Genomic DNA, 14178 nt, shown 5'->3' with positions numbered 1-14178 from the left:
TTTTCTTTTCTTGATTCATGCAACTGATAATTATTCACTTCATTAAGAAATACAGGACAGAGAAATGAATGTCAATTACCAAAAATTTCCTTCTGTGGTAGAAATGATTATTCCACTTCGACTTATTTGGGCTAAAAGATGCACCGTTATGTTTACCTTTTCTCTTTATCGCCTTAAAATTCTTATTCCATCGCAGAATCTCACTTATGCTGTTGTAATTGCACAGAGATTTTTTCTGTCTGATATATTTGGTGATATTATCAACTATGTTTTGTTTTATTTGCTTCCATGGGAGATTAATAAGTTTTTGCAATCGATATAACGGATGGTTTCTTTTATGATGTATGTGAAAAATTCATTGATTATTAGAATTTATGAGTTGACGTTCATGACTAGTGACCAGCAATATAAGATTAGGATGTCATCATCTAGATTTAAATCGAAACTTAATGATTACGGAAATGGGGCAAAAGAAAAGAGGATCAGGTAGGATGTCGCTGTTTGCTGGAAAACACTAAAGAAGGTAAGTTCGGCTAGAAAATCTCTCAATTTACTGCAGGTCTTTGATTTTGTGGAAGCTTTAATTGGATTAGTTGTGAGTGACTGTTAAAAGTTACTGCCGTACTTTATGTATGTTTTACAAGCTAAGTTTGGATCGAAGTTTGTCATTGGATGGAGCAAAATGTAATTTAATAGAAGGATTAATTACATGGGTTATCGTGTCTGGGAGGATTAATGTATTTGGAAATGAGTGACGATTGACTGATTCCGGTGTTATTCTTTTCCTTCTTTCCAGCACTTTTTGATGGTTAATGTGTCGCTGTGACATCCGTAACTCAATTTCTCGAGCTTCCGTTTCATGATGACCAATTTTCCCTGTCCACTTATAGCTTTGGCTTATTGAATTGCTCATTTAAATCGAAATTCCATCTGGCCACTTTTCGTTACATTTAGACCAAGATAAATCATATCTGTAGTTTTTGTTCGATAGGGAAATTCATCGAAAGCATTACGTGTTGCTAGAATGGCAAAAAATGGAAATACTTCCCTTTGATTTAAAAATTTTTTCCATTATAGCTTACCAGACTGATTTGAAAAATGAGCCAAATCCTAGGAAATTTGCCGATCTCTTGTTTACAGCATTAACGAATGATAAGGGTTTTTTATAAAATTCTTTGCAATTTGAAATGGGTCAACCAGATACAATATTCTTGGCAACATTCCTCATAAATTATTTTCCCAAATAATACAGCATTGATGAAACAATGAGAAAAAAAAATGCAAGTAATCTGTGCTGTAAAATCGAAATTCGTCACGGTTTTCCATATTTAAAGTTTATTAATGCTTTTAAACCAGCAGGCTAAAAATAATAGGCTTTTTCAATCATTAAACTTTGTCGAGGAGGAGAAGTTGATGTCTGGTCAAATGACTCTCCATCGAATTTAACTCCATTTTAATTTCCCTCCTAAGCTCTTTCTTTGATTTTATTTCTTCCTCTCGTTGGGATTTATGTTTATTTCATCTTTCAAGTTGAAATGCGGTAGGAAGGGAAGGGTGAGGGGCAAAAAATAGTGACCACAAAAAAAAGGAAAAACAAGAAGTAATAAAAAGAAGAGTAAATAAATGAAAGTGAAATGTGTCCCAAAAGGACTGAATGCAGCTTAGAGTTAATACTTACTTATTTTCCCCTCAGTCTAGCCTACTTTAGCTTATCCATCCAAAAAAATCAAACTAAAATGATTTTCTTTTAGAATGTAATGATGGATCGATCAATCGCCTCGCACTTTTTTTCTAAGCAAATTTCGAAAACTAACGTGAAATTTTTTACTAACGTGAAATGTAACTTTTTTTGTTAAATCTGCATAATAACCCGAAAAGTGCCTGCAGGAAGAATAAATCTCCAAGTACAGTACACGTTCTCCATCGTTCATCCCGCAAGTTTACATGCTCCTCGTCCTCTTACTGTATTTGTATTATCTGTATTTGTTCATGTTGGGTTTTGTTGTCAGTAACCAATATTAACTAATCATATCTCATGTACCATTTGTCTCATTAATTGTTAACGTGAAGCATTCCCGCAAATTGAAAGTGTCTAGCCTGACTTTAATGAGTTCCAGAATTACATTGGATCGTACAAGGAAATCAACAGCAGTGTCGGTGACGGATCAAGTGAGAACGTTTTCTAGAAATTCATGAGAAGCTCACAAGCATTGAATCGACTATTTTCATTCGTTCTAACTATGAAAATTAAAATTGAAATTCAAATTTCAGAAGAAAACAGTTTTCAAAAAAAGGAACTAAACATTTCATTCATTTTTAGAGTTTCTATATTTCCATAAAAGTTCCTATTCCACCTTTCACTTCTTACACGACTTTCACCTTTAGAGTATATAGAAAATTAAGAGATATTATAACGAGACGTTGATAATCTAAAAAACATTTGAAGGCCAGTGAGCTTATGTTAAGAAATTGACGATCGCTTATAGTTACGTCACTACAAGGCAATCCCCTACAGTGAATAGTAGGTGTAACAGATAATACTATTTCAGATATTAATTTGATTACCAATGCGGTAGCTCAATTCTTAGCAGCTCAGTTCGCTCGATACTTACAGCAGGAGAAACATAGCTGGTTGAAGGGGACCAATTGATTTAAAAAACATAACAATTTGGTTCGACTACAACCAGGTATGCAAATGTCCGCCTGTAGCACACTCTGTCAAAAATCGATACCTCACAGCTTTTCACTGCTTCTTCAGAAACGTAAGCCCTTAATGAGGGCGAAATTGCTGTAAAGAAATACAATAAGGAAGTAGTTTGGGAAATTTGCCATTAAATACGCCTAATAAATGTGTCATTAGAAAGTAAGTTTGCATGAACAGAAACTGAGACATGAGCAGAAAAGCTTTGGTATTTATAAAGTAGCCAAGGTTCAAATAAAACATTGAAATAATTACTGGAAGTGTTGGGATGGTAGAAGATGAGCTAATCCAGTGAAAATGTTGCGTAATACGTAATAAGTAAAAGATTACGTGATTGGTATGACGTAGATGGTTGGTACCATTTAATGAAAATAAAATGATCAGGTTAGGCAATAAGCATTGCAGTACGATGAATCAATTCACGATGTATCTATTGCCCATTCTCCTATTATTGAAACAATGCTATGTTACCTTGCCATTTCACATTTCTAGGCAGGAATTTTTTTCTGGTCACCAATTTGAGAGATATTTCGACAAATCTGTTCTCTCATTCTTATGTTATCACTAAATCATTCGAACTTCCAGTGCATTGTTTCCAATGTAATTGAAATGCGATCGCAGCAATGCAGTGCTTTTCTTTTTCCCCTACACCCATCATTCCTGATTTCTAGCCTCAGCTACCGCTCAGTTGTCCACCAGTTGTAGACGGATTCATGAGCACATAGACAAACAACAAGGACAACAAGCATGATTTCACTGCAAAGATGTCACTGCATGATGTAATCTCAATTGACGTGTAGTAGCAAAATAATGAAAACAAATTATGTTAAGGAAGATGAGCTAAGTGGTACAATCGTACTGATATGATAACCACGCATTTAACGGTTTTGATAAGTTTTGATCCTTTACTAAATGAACATTTTGCAAGATGAATACGGTCACTCGAAAACATTAGAACAAAAGACATGATATCGATTGAAATGAAAATATGTACAAAACAGTTACATTTCACAATTCATCAAACAATAAAGAACTCTTAATCACTGTAAACAATAAAGAACTCTTAATCACTTAATTATCAATCCTCAGCTAGAGTATCTTTCTTTTCTCTTCACTCATATCACAGATTTCATCTGATATCTACAGTTATTTTAGAATTGCAGTCTTTCTTCAAGCTGGTACTTCCAAAGTGATAAGATTGTAAAATTTGTAAAAATATAAAACTTATTTCTGATAAAAGTGGACATCATTATTCAAAAGTCGTTAAAAGTGATAGTCGCATCGCAGCTTTAAGATGTCGCAACGCCACTTTTCAACTCATTCTTACGATTTCAAATTCTTCACTGGAAGATCGCAGCAAAATATATTCGCAACTTTCCCGTCAAGATAAGGAAAAGCGAAACAGAATGATCATTGCATTCGTCATATAGTGAAAAGTTAAGGTGAAGTTAACTGTGCCCAATTACCAAACAGTCTTGCTGATCGGTTAGTGATCTCATTTGCTTAGCGCAGAATTACAAGAACTAACAACACGATAGACTAACATCGTAGTGATAGCAAGGATTAACACTCATCCACATCTTTCTCCGCCAGCAAAAAAAAAAAAAAAAAAAACTGGAAGGAACAGAAAACGAGGAAGTGCTATAGTTTCTAGACATATAATGGAATGCACTTGACAAATGACAGAAAATGTTATATTTGTGGTATCATTCTAAAAAGTAATATTTTATCTAAAAGCAGCAATCTCCTTAGGGGAAGTTGAGACAGAAAGGAAAAACAAAGCTAAATGTGTACAGCATAAGAAGTAGAACTAAATTTTTAGAGGCGATGACAATTTAAATGCTTAAAATAAGTCGATAGTTTATCAATTTAATCAGTGTGGAACATTATAATCTTATAAACCTTAAATTTTATTAAGAAAATAACGATGAACTTCACTGATAACTTGAAGAAAAAGATAAAATAGATAAGACAATGAATAAAAATGCACTTTTGTCCAGAAAGAATGATAACGATAATCATAAGCTTCTCCAGCTTAAGGATATCAATTACACTTCAAAATTCAATTTTTGATATTTCAATGAATCAGAAGTGAAAAATTCAGAGAATCTTAGAGAAGGAAAATGTATCTTTCCGATATACAGCCAATAGTTGCCTAATAAATATAAATTTTCTTATGAATACAAAGTGACAGTTGGCCAAAAATACAAAATAATGATAAAACAACAAGCAAATTTATACAATCCTTAGAATTTATGACTTAAAAAATTTGAACCAACACTCATTCTACAATTAAGTAGCATTTTATGGTGAAATAAATGCATAATTATGTTTGTCAAATCTTTAATAAAAATACACATAAGAAATCTGTAAAGTTCCTCTTTTTCTGACACATCAAGAAACTTTTGAATGTCACAATGCAATTAGTAGTCATCCCGATTTTGATCATTCTCATGCCCTAACTTCCGGATAATTTAATGTATAATATAATTTTGCTATGAATCAACCAATCGATTTATTAATTTGTTGCCATGTAAATTTAGAAATTTATTTCAATTAATAAATGTGAAGGTTTGAGGGATCTTTCATAGAAGCTCTCAAGAAATACCGGAAAATACCTAAAAAATGTAGAAGAGTGAAGAGAAACTGAAAGAATTTAGCCAAATTAACTTTCATAGAAGCGAATATACATTTCTTATCTTTTTAATTTTTCTAGACAGAATCTTGGATAACACATTTCAAAAAGAAATCTCTGAGTGTTCTCGACCTTCCAAATTTTTCATTCTCTTAAAAAAATCTTTGAAATAATAACAGATTTAATATTAATTTTTCTGTTAAAATATCGGAATTTAACAAGAAATAGGCTTCATTTCAGTTAATTCAGATGGCGATAGGAAAAAAAAAGAAAAAGTGGAATGGTTTGTTTCCTAAGGATTGAAATTATCCCGATCCATTCAGTATTATATCAATAATGGCGCATCTATTGCCATAATTGTCCTCTTTCAGTGACCTTCATCTTCCCTCCTTGCAAAATATAAATTAGATATCTACGGAAAAACCTTTCAAAATTGTAATATTAGTCCAGTAATACTGATAAACACATACTTTTACCTCCGTTCTGCAATCTTCAACCATGCTTTCCTGTCCCTTCGATAGATTTGTGAGCTTGAAAGATGGAGAAACTGATAGCTGATTTTCAAAAAACATTGTGACATTGTAAACATCGATGCTGTTAGGAGCGGTCGAATGGAATGCTGGATCGGCATGAACGTTTGCTTCATCGCAAGAAAAACGACCGATAATTAATTTATCATGTGAAAATCACAGTAAATTTTTGTTTTAACTGATATAGCACTGAGCTAACTTTTTTCTCCGTTCTTGTTTCCCGCTTATTATTAAAGCTTAGGCACGGTTAAATGAAATTAGTAATTCCATGTTGTTCGTTGATATTCAAAAATTCAAATATTCTAATTACTGAATTTTATAAATAATTGCTTGTTCCTCTGAAAATTAGAAAAAATATCAATGACTTGTCACTAATATCAGGAGTTAGACATAACAATAAGTTCAATATTTATTTATTCTTCTAAACCCTTCGAAATATCATAAATTTCATGAAATTATTTCTTACAGATGGTAAGATGGAAGAACTGAAAAGTACTTTGTAAATGAAACCAAGTTATAATTATGAATAAATATTGAAGCAGTTTCGTTTGTTTCAGAAATGAAAACGCGATTCAGAGAAATGTTTTCAGACTTGCTGTCAACAATGCAAATAGTACATGATTTTATTGAACTTTCGCAAATTCTCATATAGAGTACTATTGAATGGGATAAAGAGATCAGGAAATTGGAATTTAGTTTTAAATGAAACCATATCAGTGACTTTCTACACGAGGAGTTCTAGTCCTCTTATCACTGGCTGAACTCTAAACTCATAACTCCTCAAAGTTATACCTCAAAATATTCGTAAAATGATGATTCTTCTCTTTGATCTATTGCTTCAGAACCACTTAATGATTCTTTTTCATTTTATTAGAACGAATAAAGTTTAAGCGATAACTAATAACAAATATATTTTAGTACTTTACATCAAGCAAGAGCAAGGTGTCATGATCGTTCGTAATGAATAGCTAAATATACTCCTATCTTCGTTGGGTAAACCAAAATTTCCCAGATTCTTACTAATTGAACTATTTCGTATATATTGCGAGTAATTCAATTGATGATCCATAAATTTCTTAGAAATTATTGTAAGGAAAAAATTTCTGAATGGAACTGTTTCGCAATGATGACAGCACTGGCATCATAAAATCCAAGCCATAAAAAATTGGTTTCTATTCCCAAAAATTGAAGTCTGGAATAAATTTTATTGACTTTCCATGTTGTACTTGAAAGCAATACAGGAGAAAGAAAATGAAGGGACAGAAATGAAAAGGATAAATAAATTGATGAGCATTGGATGAATGGGTAGGTGAATCAGTTTTCCATTATCAATGAGGGATTTACTAAAAGTAGACCTCTTACTCTTTCTAGAAAAGAGGAATTGGAAGAAAAAAGAGAGCCTTGCTCCTAACTAGCTGGGCTCAGCAACTACTGGGTCAATGTTAACCATTCTCACTGTGCGCCTTCCTAAATGAAAATGACAAGAAAAAAGTGAAAAAAAACTGGACATTTCCTAGTAAAAACAACAACAAATAGCATGGTGCTAAGAAGTTCTTGCCCCCCTTCCCCCGGATGTTTGACCTAGCATAGTCTAAATTATGCACTGTTATCAACCTGATATCATATTACTTCATGGCATTCGTCATTTTTAATCCACCAACTCATTCAGATCATACTGGTCACTGCATTTACTTTGTACAGACATGTTATTTTAATGAAAATAAAATTGTCTCTGTGGAAACTTTCTAACAACAATATCATTAAAGTGGTATGAAGTAGCATGAAATAAGTAACAGTTACCGTCAAAGCTTGCAAGGATGAAAAGTTTTATAATGTCGCTAAACTGAGCTTACAAAATTAGGAGCTTATCTTTACAAATTAATTAGCCCATTTGTGAACTGCTTATGAATCAAGTTAATGAACAGATATTATAATGCTCATTCCACTATTAATCAAGTCTCTTTAGAGGGAAGAAACAATCATAACGTAGTAAAAACTGCAGGAAATTTCCAGCACACTAATACAGAAGAATCCGATTAAAAGCATGAAGAAGTTTCGTTTCCTATTAACTTCCTAAATATTTACTAACTTTCGCATTCAATCTAATCTTTGGCAGAGTCAGAGTTAAGTCTTAAAACTAAACTGTCCGAATGACTAACCAATGCTGTCCAACCTGACCATATTACGATGTTTCAGAGTACTCTTTCCTTTCTTCACATAACTCAAAGACTTCGAATGAAGAGTAAGTAAATCTCCGTTGAATACTCATATAATGACAATGAACTATAAAAAAGTCAATTTGTTTGAATTAGATTTTTAAAGAATAAAATCAACAAGGGACACTGTTTTGTACTAACTGTGACTTCAATTTTTCTACTCTTCAGCATTCAATACATATACACATACATACATACATTTATTTTTATTTTTCATACTAAATTTCACTAAACTATATACGTCAGCTGACAACTGATTCAGTTATTTATTTCCATACTTATTTACCTACACTTACTACATTTTGTTTATGTCCTTTAGTGAAAGTAAGTAAGAAACAGCCAGTCACATTTGCATAACATATTGCATGAACACTTTTATTTGTACATTCGATACTGTAACTGCAACTTCTTAATTTTTTAATTTCAAAAGACTTTCAATCATTCTCATGCCACTTTCCAATAATAAAGAAAATTAAATGAAAAACTTTAAAACAGAAAATTTGTAATAAATGGGAAACTTTCACAAATTTTCTCATGGAAATTTCCTATTTAACTTACAGATCGGCGCTTACTTGATAAAATGAAAAGTGCAAAGATCAGACAAAAAATGTACAGGGGTCAAACAGAAAATGGATGGGAATGTGACGGGGAATAATCCACTATCCCGTATTTACGATCTTTGGTGTTAGAAATCGCAAATTTGAAATCAACTGCTTCCAAGGAGCAACACACATATGTAATTTTCCAATGCAATAGATAATGGCTTAATATAAAATTGTAACATTAAAATTAAGACAGTTGGAATGGAAACAACGGCTATTTTCATATAAATAAGGATGATAGATTTACATTTCCCTCTGGAATTGAAAAAACTTTCCTGAATTAGATGACAGAGATAAGCTAAGTGCAAAAACAGAGCAGATTTTTGTTTATAGATGCAAAATTGAACACAAAATTCGACATTTTAAAAGATACATTTCCATCTAGTTATAAACGTTTACAGCAACATCAATGTTAATTTTTGCTATAGCTGTCAGTATAAATTAATTTTACATATTTATCCGCATGAAATGAAAAGTAAGTCCGAAAAAGTTCAAATCATTGTGCAAATGAAAAATTAGGCAGCAGAGAAGGAAAGAAGAGAAGAAGAAGCAGAACAAAGCTTATGTACTGAGAATCTACTGTCGAACATTCCTGCGAATTTTAATTAAGTCAGTTTAGAAGTTCACTTGGACTCATACAATCAGAACGAAAAAATAGATTAAAGAAAAAGAAATCCTCGCAAAGAAAACACAACTAAGATGCAACGCGCTGAAACGTCTGGCATTCTAGGAAGCAAGTCTACTTTCCAGAAAATTTTCAAATTCTGTCGCAAAAAATAAATGAATTGCAAAATTCTCAATCAGTAAACTGAGCAGCTGTTCCGCTTGTCCGTGATTGTGATGGTCCCTCTGCCGAGGATTCGAAATGAGCGATGGTTCGAGCAGAAAACATCCACCTATTCCTTCACTTTTCTATCTTGACCAAAATCAACTCACCAATCACTGCTGACCATCCGAAAGCAACAGCTCAAATTTAAATTCCACCGAAAAATCTTGATTACACCATTTTTCAAATTTTTTAAAACCCTTTCAATATTTTAGATCACCCAGAACTAATTAATTTTTGAAAAATTAAAAAAGAGAAATTACCCCTGTGATGATTGTTATGGTGTGAAGGAAACCGTACAACTTAGAAATTTATTATTCGAATTTTCGAAAATTCACTCAACAACTTCGAGTAATGTACTGACGCAAAGGCATATAAACAGTATTTCCCAAATGCAATAATAAAATTAAAAGCTCTAAGGAACAAAAAATAACTGTACCTCAAGATGAGGAAAATTGTAAAGCAAAAGCTGAATGTCTTTCAAGCTTTTCAAGTGCGTAATTTTCATACTTTTCCAGATCGATTTGTGATGGACTTTTAGGCCCTTGCCAAGCACATTCAACACTTTCAATGTAAATTTCCATAGAAGCTTTCGATATTGGCAGAAGAAAAACCTGAAGTTTTCAAAAAGTGCTAAAAGTCTAAACTTCTTTGTCGTACTGCATAAAATTTCAGTGAAACTTTAGGATGTGATATAAAGACTCGAACGTTGGTATATTTAAATGTACGAGAATACAATGAGAAGAATACAAAACTATTAATAAAAGAAAGGTGCTAACAGAATATATACTATCTGATTTGAAAAATGATGTCGGTTCCAAACGGCTGTAATCGGGTATCGCTGATGCCGATAAGTCATCAAGTCGTTTGGGCTTCCTTGGTGGGTAAAGATCCTGAAGCGATCAACATAAAATTACAGTCATAAAACAATCTGTAGAAAGTAATTTTAAATTGTCAGTGAGACATTTGTAGTGATATATAAGGAAGAATGGTATTGCAAAATCAGCAATAATTTGACATATTACTACAGTGTATAACGTAAAGTACTGAGAAAGCAAAGTAAATCCTTAAAACAAATTCAAATAATTGGCCAGTGACCTAATATTTCAGAAACATATAAAAATCACTTTTCATAAAAAGAAATAATTCACAAACAGGAAATTATGTGGAATCTTACCTTACGATTGCTGGTGCAACCGCCGAGTCGTGCGTATTTGAGATATTTTGCCATGTCAGCATCACTAGGTTTTTCGACCTCAAAACCATATGCTTCTTTAGTTGTTAAAAGGCCTATACACATCACCCTACTATCTGAAAACAGATATTTTGAAAAGTATTTTAAATCAATAAAGCCTGATTCACTTAATTAACCTGACCTCTGCAAAAAATTTTAGAATTATTGATGATAAATGAAGACGACAAACTCGAATTTTTCTGATCCAGTGCCGTTTCCCGATTTGTTGAAGTGATAAGGCGAAGTTTACCGACCTAAAAGTAGTTGTGTCACATCCACCCAATTTCGAAGAAAATTCGTTCTTCTAGCTATAATTCTTACTCCCTCTTCCTCCCTTCATTCACAATTGATCCATATTGTGCAATGCTGAACACAGGTACAAACATATATGCTAATAAATAAATTAATCAAATAAAATAAATAAGTAAAACGAATAAAATAAATTGAACGAATAAGTAAATAAATAAATAAGCAAAATAAATAAATAAATAAAGTAAGCAAATAAATTAGTTAATTATAACAAATTAAATAAAATTAATCAACAAATTAATCAATTGAATGAATGAACAAATTAACAAATAAATTAATTAGTAAATAAAGAAGTAAATAGATGGTATATACATATATATATATATATATATATACGTTAAAAACTTTCCTTTATAATTTTCTTCTATTAACCGAAAACATCATTATGAAGGACTATTTCAACATTACAACCAAATTAGATAATACAGATAAAATAAAAAATCTAACTGAAATTAAACAATTATCTACCGAACTAAAACCGCATTCATAATGTGCTTCGGTGTCTGATTTCATCAGTGGCTCGTCTTCTTCGTCATCATCATCTGATAAAGCAGTTTTTTCTTGCTTCATATTGCTCTTATCATTTAAATCTTGCTGAATAAAACAAAATTCCAGCTTTTGATCTAGAAAGTTATTCATCGATTACAGTGAAAATAAATGAGAGTGGGCAAAGTGGATGAGACGGTACGAAATTTGTGAATTCCAACTTACTGAAGATTTAAAAATAATGAACTACCTTCCATAATTTGGCAAAACTATAGCAATGTGCGATGCTTTGATTCACACCATCAACCATTACAGATTTCTGGAGATCCTTTTGCTCACGAATTAAATCGTCTAATCTTGATAATTCCCATAAACGATAGTATGTGTAGTGTAGATCTTCAGCAGAAAACAAGCAATAGTAACGTGATACTGGTGCTGCTTTAACCACAAAAAATTTGACGAATTATATAATCAAATAGTAAAGCATAGTTAACATAATAAACTTATATAATTACGAAAAATTTCAAAAGGACTTGATACCACTTATTTCTAGATAAATGCAGATGTACTATTTAAAAAAATGTACCATTTAAAAAAAAAAAGTTGGACTTTGTAGACAATTTCGTAGCACTGATAAAACTATCTATGACCACAATGCCTAAGACAATAATAATAAGTCACCCATATTAACACTGGAAAAAACACTGTCACCGGTATATTTCCAATCATCCCATTCATTAGGACCTTCCCAGTAATCGGAATCAACAAACCATGCACAGTAATCTGCTTTTAGCTTGAAATCAGCAGGGAAATGAAGATAATGATCGGTTTCCAAATCCCACAAATGAGAGCTTGTGCTACTTGGTCTAAAAATGACTATTTTATTTTCTCTCAGTTTAGTTAAGTTTGTCATAGTCATTGAACTATTCTAGTTATATATCAGTCGTTGTTAACCAGAAAGGAAAGGAGAAAAGAGAGGGATGAGAGAAAAAATTAAAACCGTTCAGCATGATCTTTTTTTCCATTACAATATTTTAAATACAAGAATAAATAACACACTGCTTTAAAAATTGCCGTTTAATAACTTTGATGTGGCATTATTTACCATTCTGTAGACGATCTTCATATCAGTCGTAGTTAACCAGAGCAGTGTATACCGTATCTTATATATGATTACCTTCATGATTACTATTACTTGTTACATGGCTGATAAATGAAAAATAATGAAAAACAAAAAATAAAAAATCAACAAATAACCTAAACACGCCTAAAAACAGGTTGATTGCATTTTGTTTATCATAGTCACCAAAAGTGTTGCTATAATACCTTGACAAAGTTTGGATTACATCACGACTTCTTTCCTGCAACAAATATTTGTAGCCTGTATTACCGATTCATATTTACTTTTCTTCGATGAATAGTTGCTAATTATCAAACCTCTATTTACCCCATGCTACTGGGAAATTTCGTTTTCTCTACATTGTTCTCTATTTCCTATTCCTCAACTTTGCTAATTTACAACATGCTTTTTGAGCAAAGCGGACAAAAATGATCATACTTGGACCATTCATTAAGATTACCTATACCAATAATAAAGATATTTGTAAATGCACAATTAACAATTTCAGATGGATTGAGTCGTTCCTAATAATAGTTCGCGACTTCTGATTTCAATCTAGTTTTTATAATGCTTATTAAAGTATGTCGTTTTAAAGATGTGCTTTAATAAGTACTATGGAAACCAACGATGGTATCATTTAGTTTGAAATTCAAAAGTTCTGAATTTCCAAACAATCTCTGTCCCTTTCTCATCAACACACCTTTTACTCAAAGGAAGATGATATGTATGACAATCGACATTAACATGCACACCTGTATAACAGATATCTTTTTATAAGTCTTGATTGAATGCACTAATTGAGATCCCGCATATTGTAGTGCCAATGTATTGCCATGCTGATCCATCAAATCCTCATACATTCGACAAACTTCACTGGATGAAGACAGTAAAGGCTCTCCGACAACTCCCATAGAATATAACTGAATTCCTAGCGAGACCTTTCCTAAAAGTCACAAATTTAACAAAAATTAAGAAGTTACGAATTCCAACCAAATGTTGATATGACTCATTTCCTTTCAAGATATTTTTTACTGCTTCATTAGGAATAAGAAATATAACTTACCGATTCCAAACTGAGCAACATTTGTTCTATCCAGACAATCCACACAGTTTGTTCTCAAAATACCGCGCTGGAGCAAAAATCTACCATCTAAACTTAGCAGAGGCTCAAAATCATTTAGCAACGAAGTCGGTCTCAACTTGCGGCAATACAGTGGTGGAAATGACTGTAATGTAATTTATTCTCAATTCCGAAAATTCAAATAAAATATAAATGACAAAAGCTATCAGGATGCCTGAAAAAAGTATATATATATGTGAAAATAAAATAAATAATATTGAATAATTAAAAAATAAAAAATAAAAATAAAAGAAAAATGTTTAAATGAAATAAAAATAGTATTTGTTTTGCTTAAAAGTATAAAGAAAAAAAGGAAAGGTAAAAGAAGAGAAGGGAAGAGAAGAGAAGAGAACGGAAATGGAAAAAGATTTATTTACAAAGGGTATTAAAATTTTGTTC

General features: G+C 31.9%; 1 protein-coding gene across 1 annotated transcript in view; it reads right to left on the bottom strand.

Annotated features, from left to right (window-relative positions):
• Nucleotides 1-9799: 9799 nt before the first annotated feature.
• Nucleotides 9800-14178, bottom strand: part of LOAG_16943 (polyphosphoinositide phosphatase) — an 8343-nt gene continuing 3964 nt past the window's right edge. The window contains exons 9-18 of the mRNA XM_020449597.1: nucleotides 13723-13885; nucleotides 13412-13602; nucleotides 12797-12900; nucleotides 12221-12405; nucleotides 11790-11977; nucleotides 11522-11647; nucleotides 10935-10998; nucleotides 10688-10821; nucleotides 10290-10403; nucleotides 9800-10124 (exon numbers count right to left, since the gene is read on the bottom strand). Coding sequence (XP_020306842.1) covers nucleotides 9951-10124; nucleotides 10290-10403; nucleotides 10688-10821; nucleotides 10935-10998; nucleotides 11522-11647; nucleotides 11790-11977; nucleotides 12221-12405; nucleotides 12797-12900; nucleotides 13412-13602; nucleotides 13723-13885 — 1443 coding nt within the window. The 3' untranslated portion in view covers nucleotides 9800-9950. The remainder of the gene's footprint in view (nucleotides 10125-10289; nucleotides 10404-10687; nucleotides 10822-10934; nucleotides 10999-11521; nucleotides 11648-11789; nucleotides 11978-12220; nucleotides 12406-12796; nucleotides 12901-13411; nucleotides 13603-13722; nucleotides 13886-14178) is intronic.

Source organism: Loa loa (genome assembly GCF_000183805.2).
Source record: "Loa loa unplaced genomic scaffold supercont3.30, whole genome shotgun sequence".
In the NCBI taxonomy this organism is placed as follows: domain Eukaryota; kingdom Metazoa; phylum Nematoda; class Chromadorea; order Rhabditida; family Onchocercidae; genus Loa; species Loa loa.
This window is presented reverse-complemented; position numbering and strand designations above follow the sequence as displayed.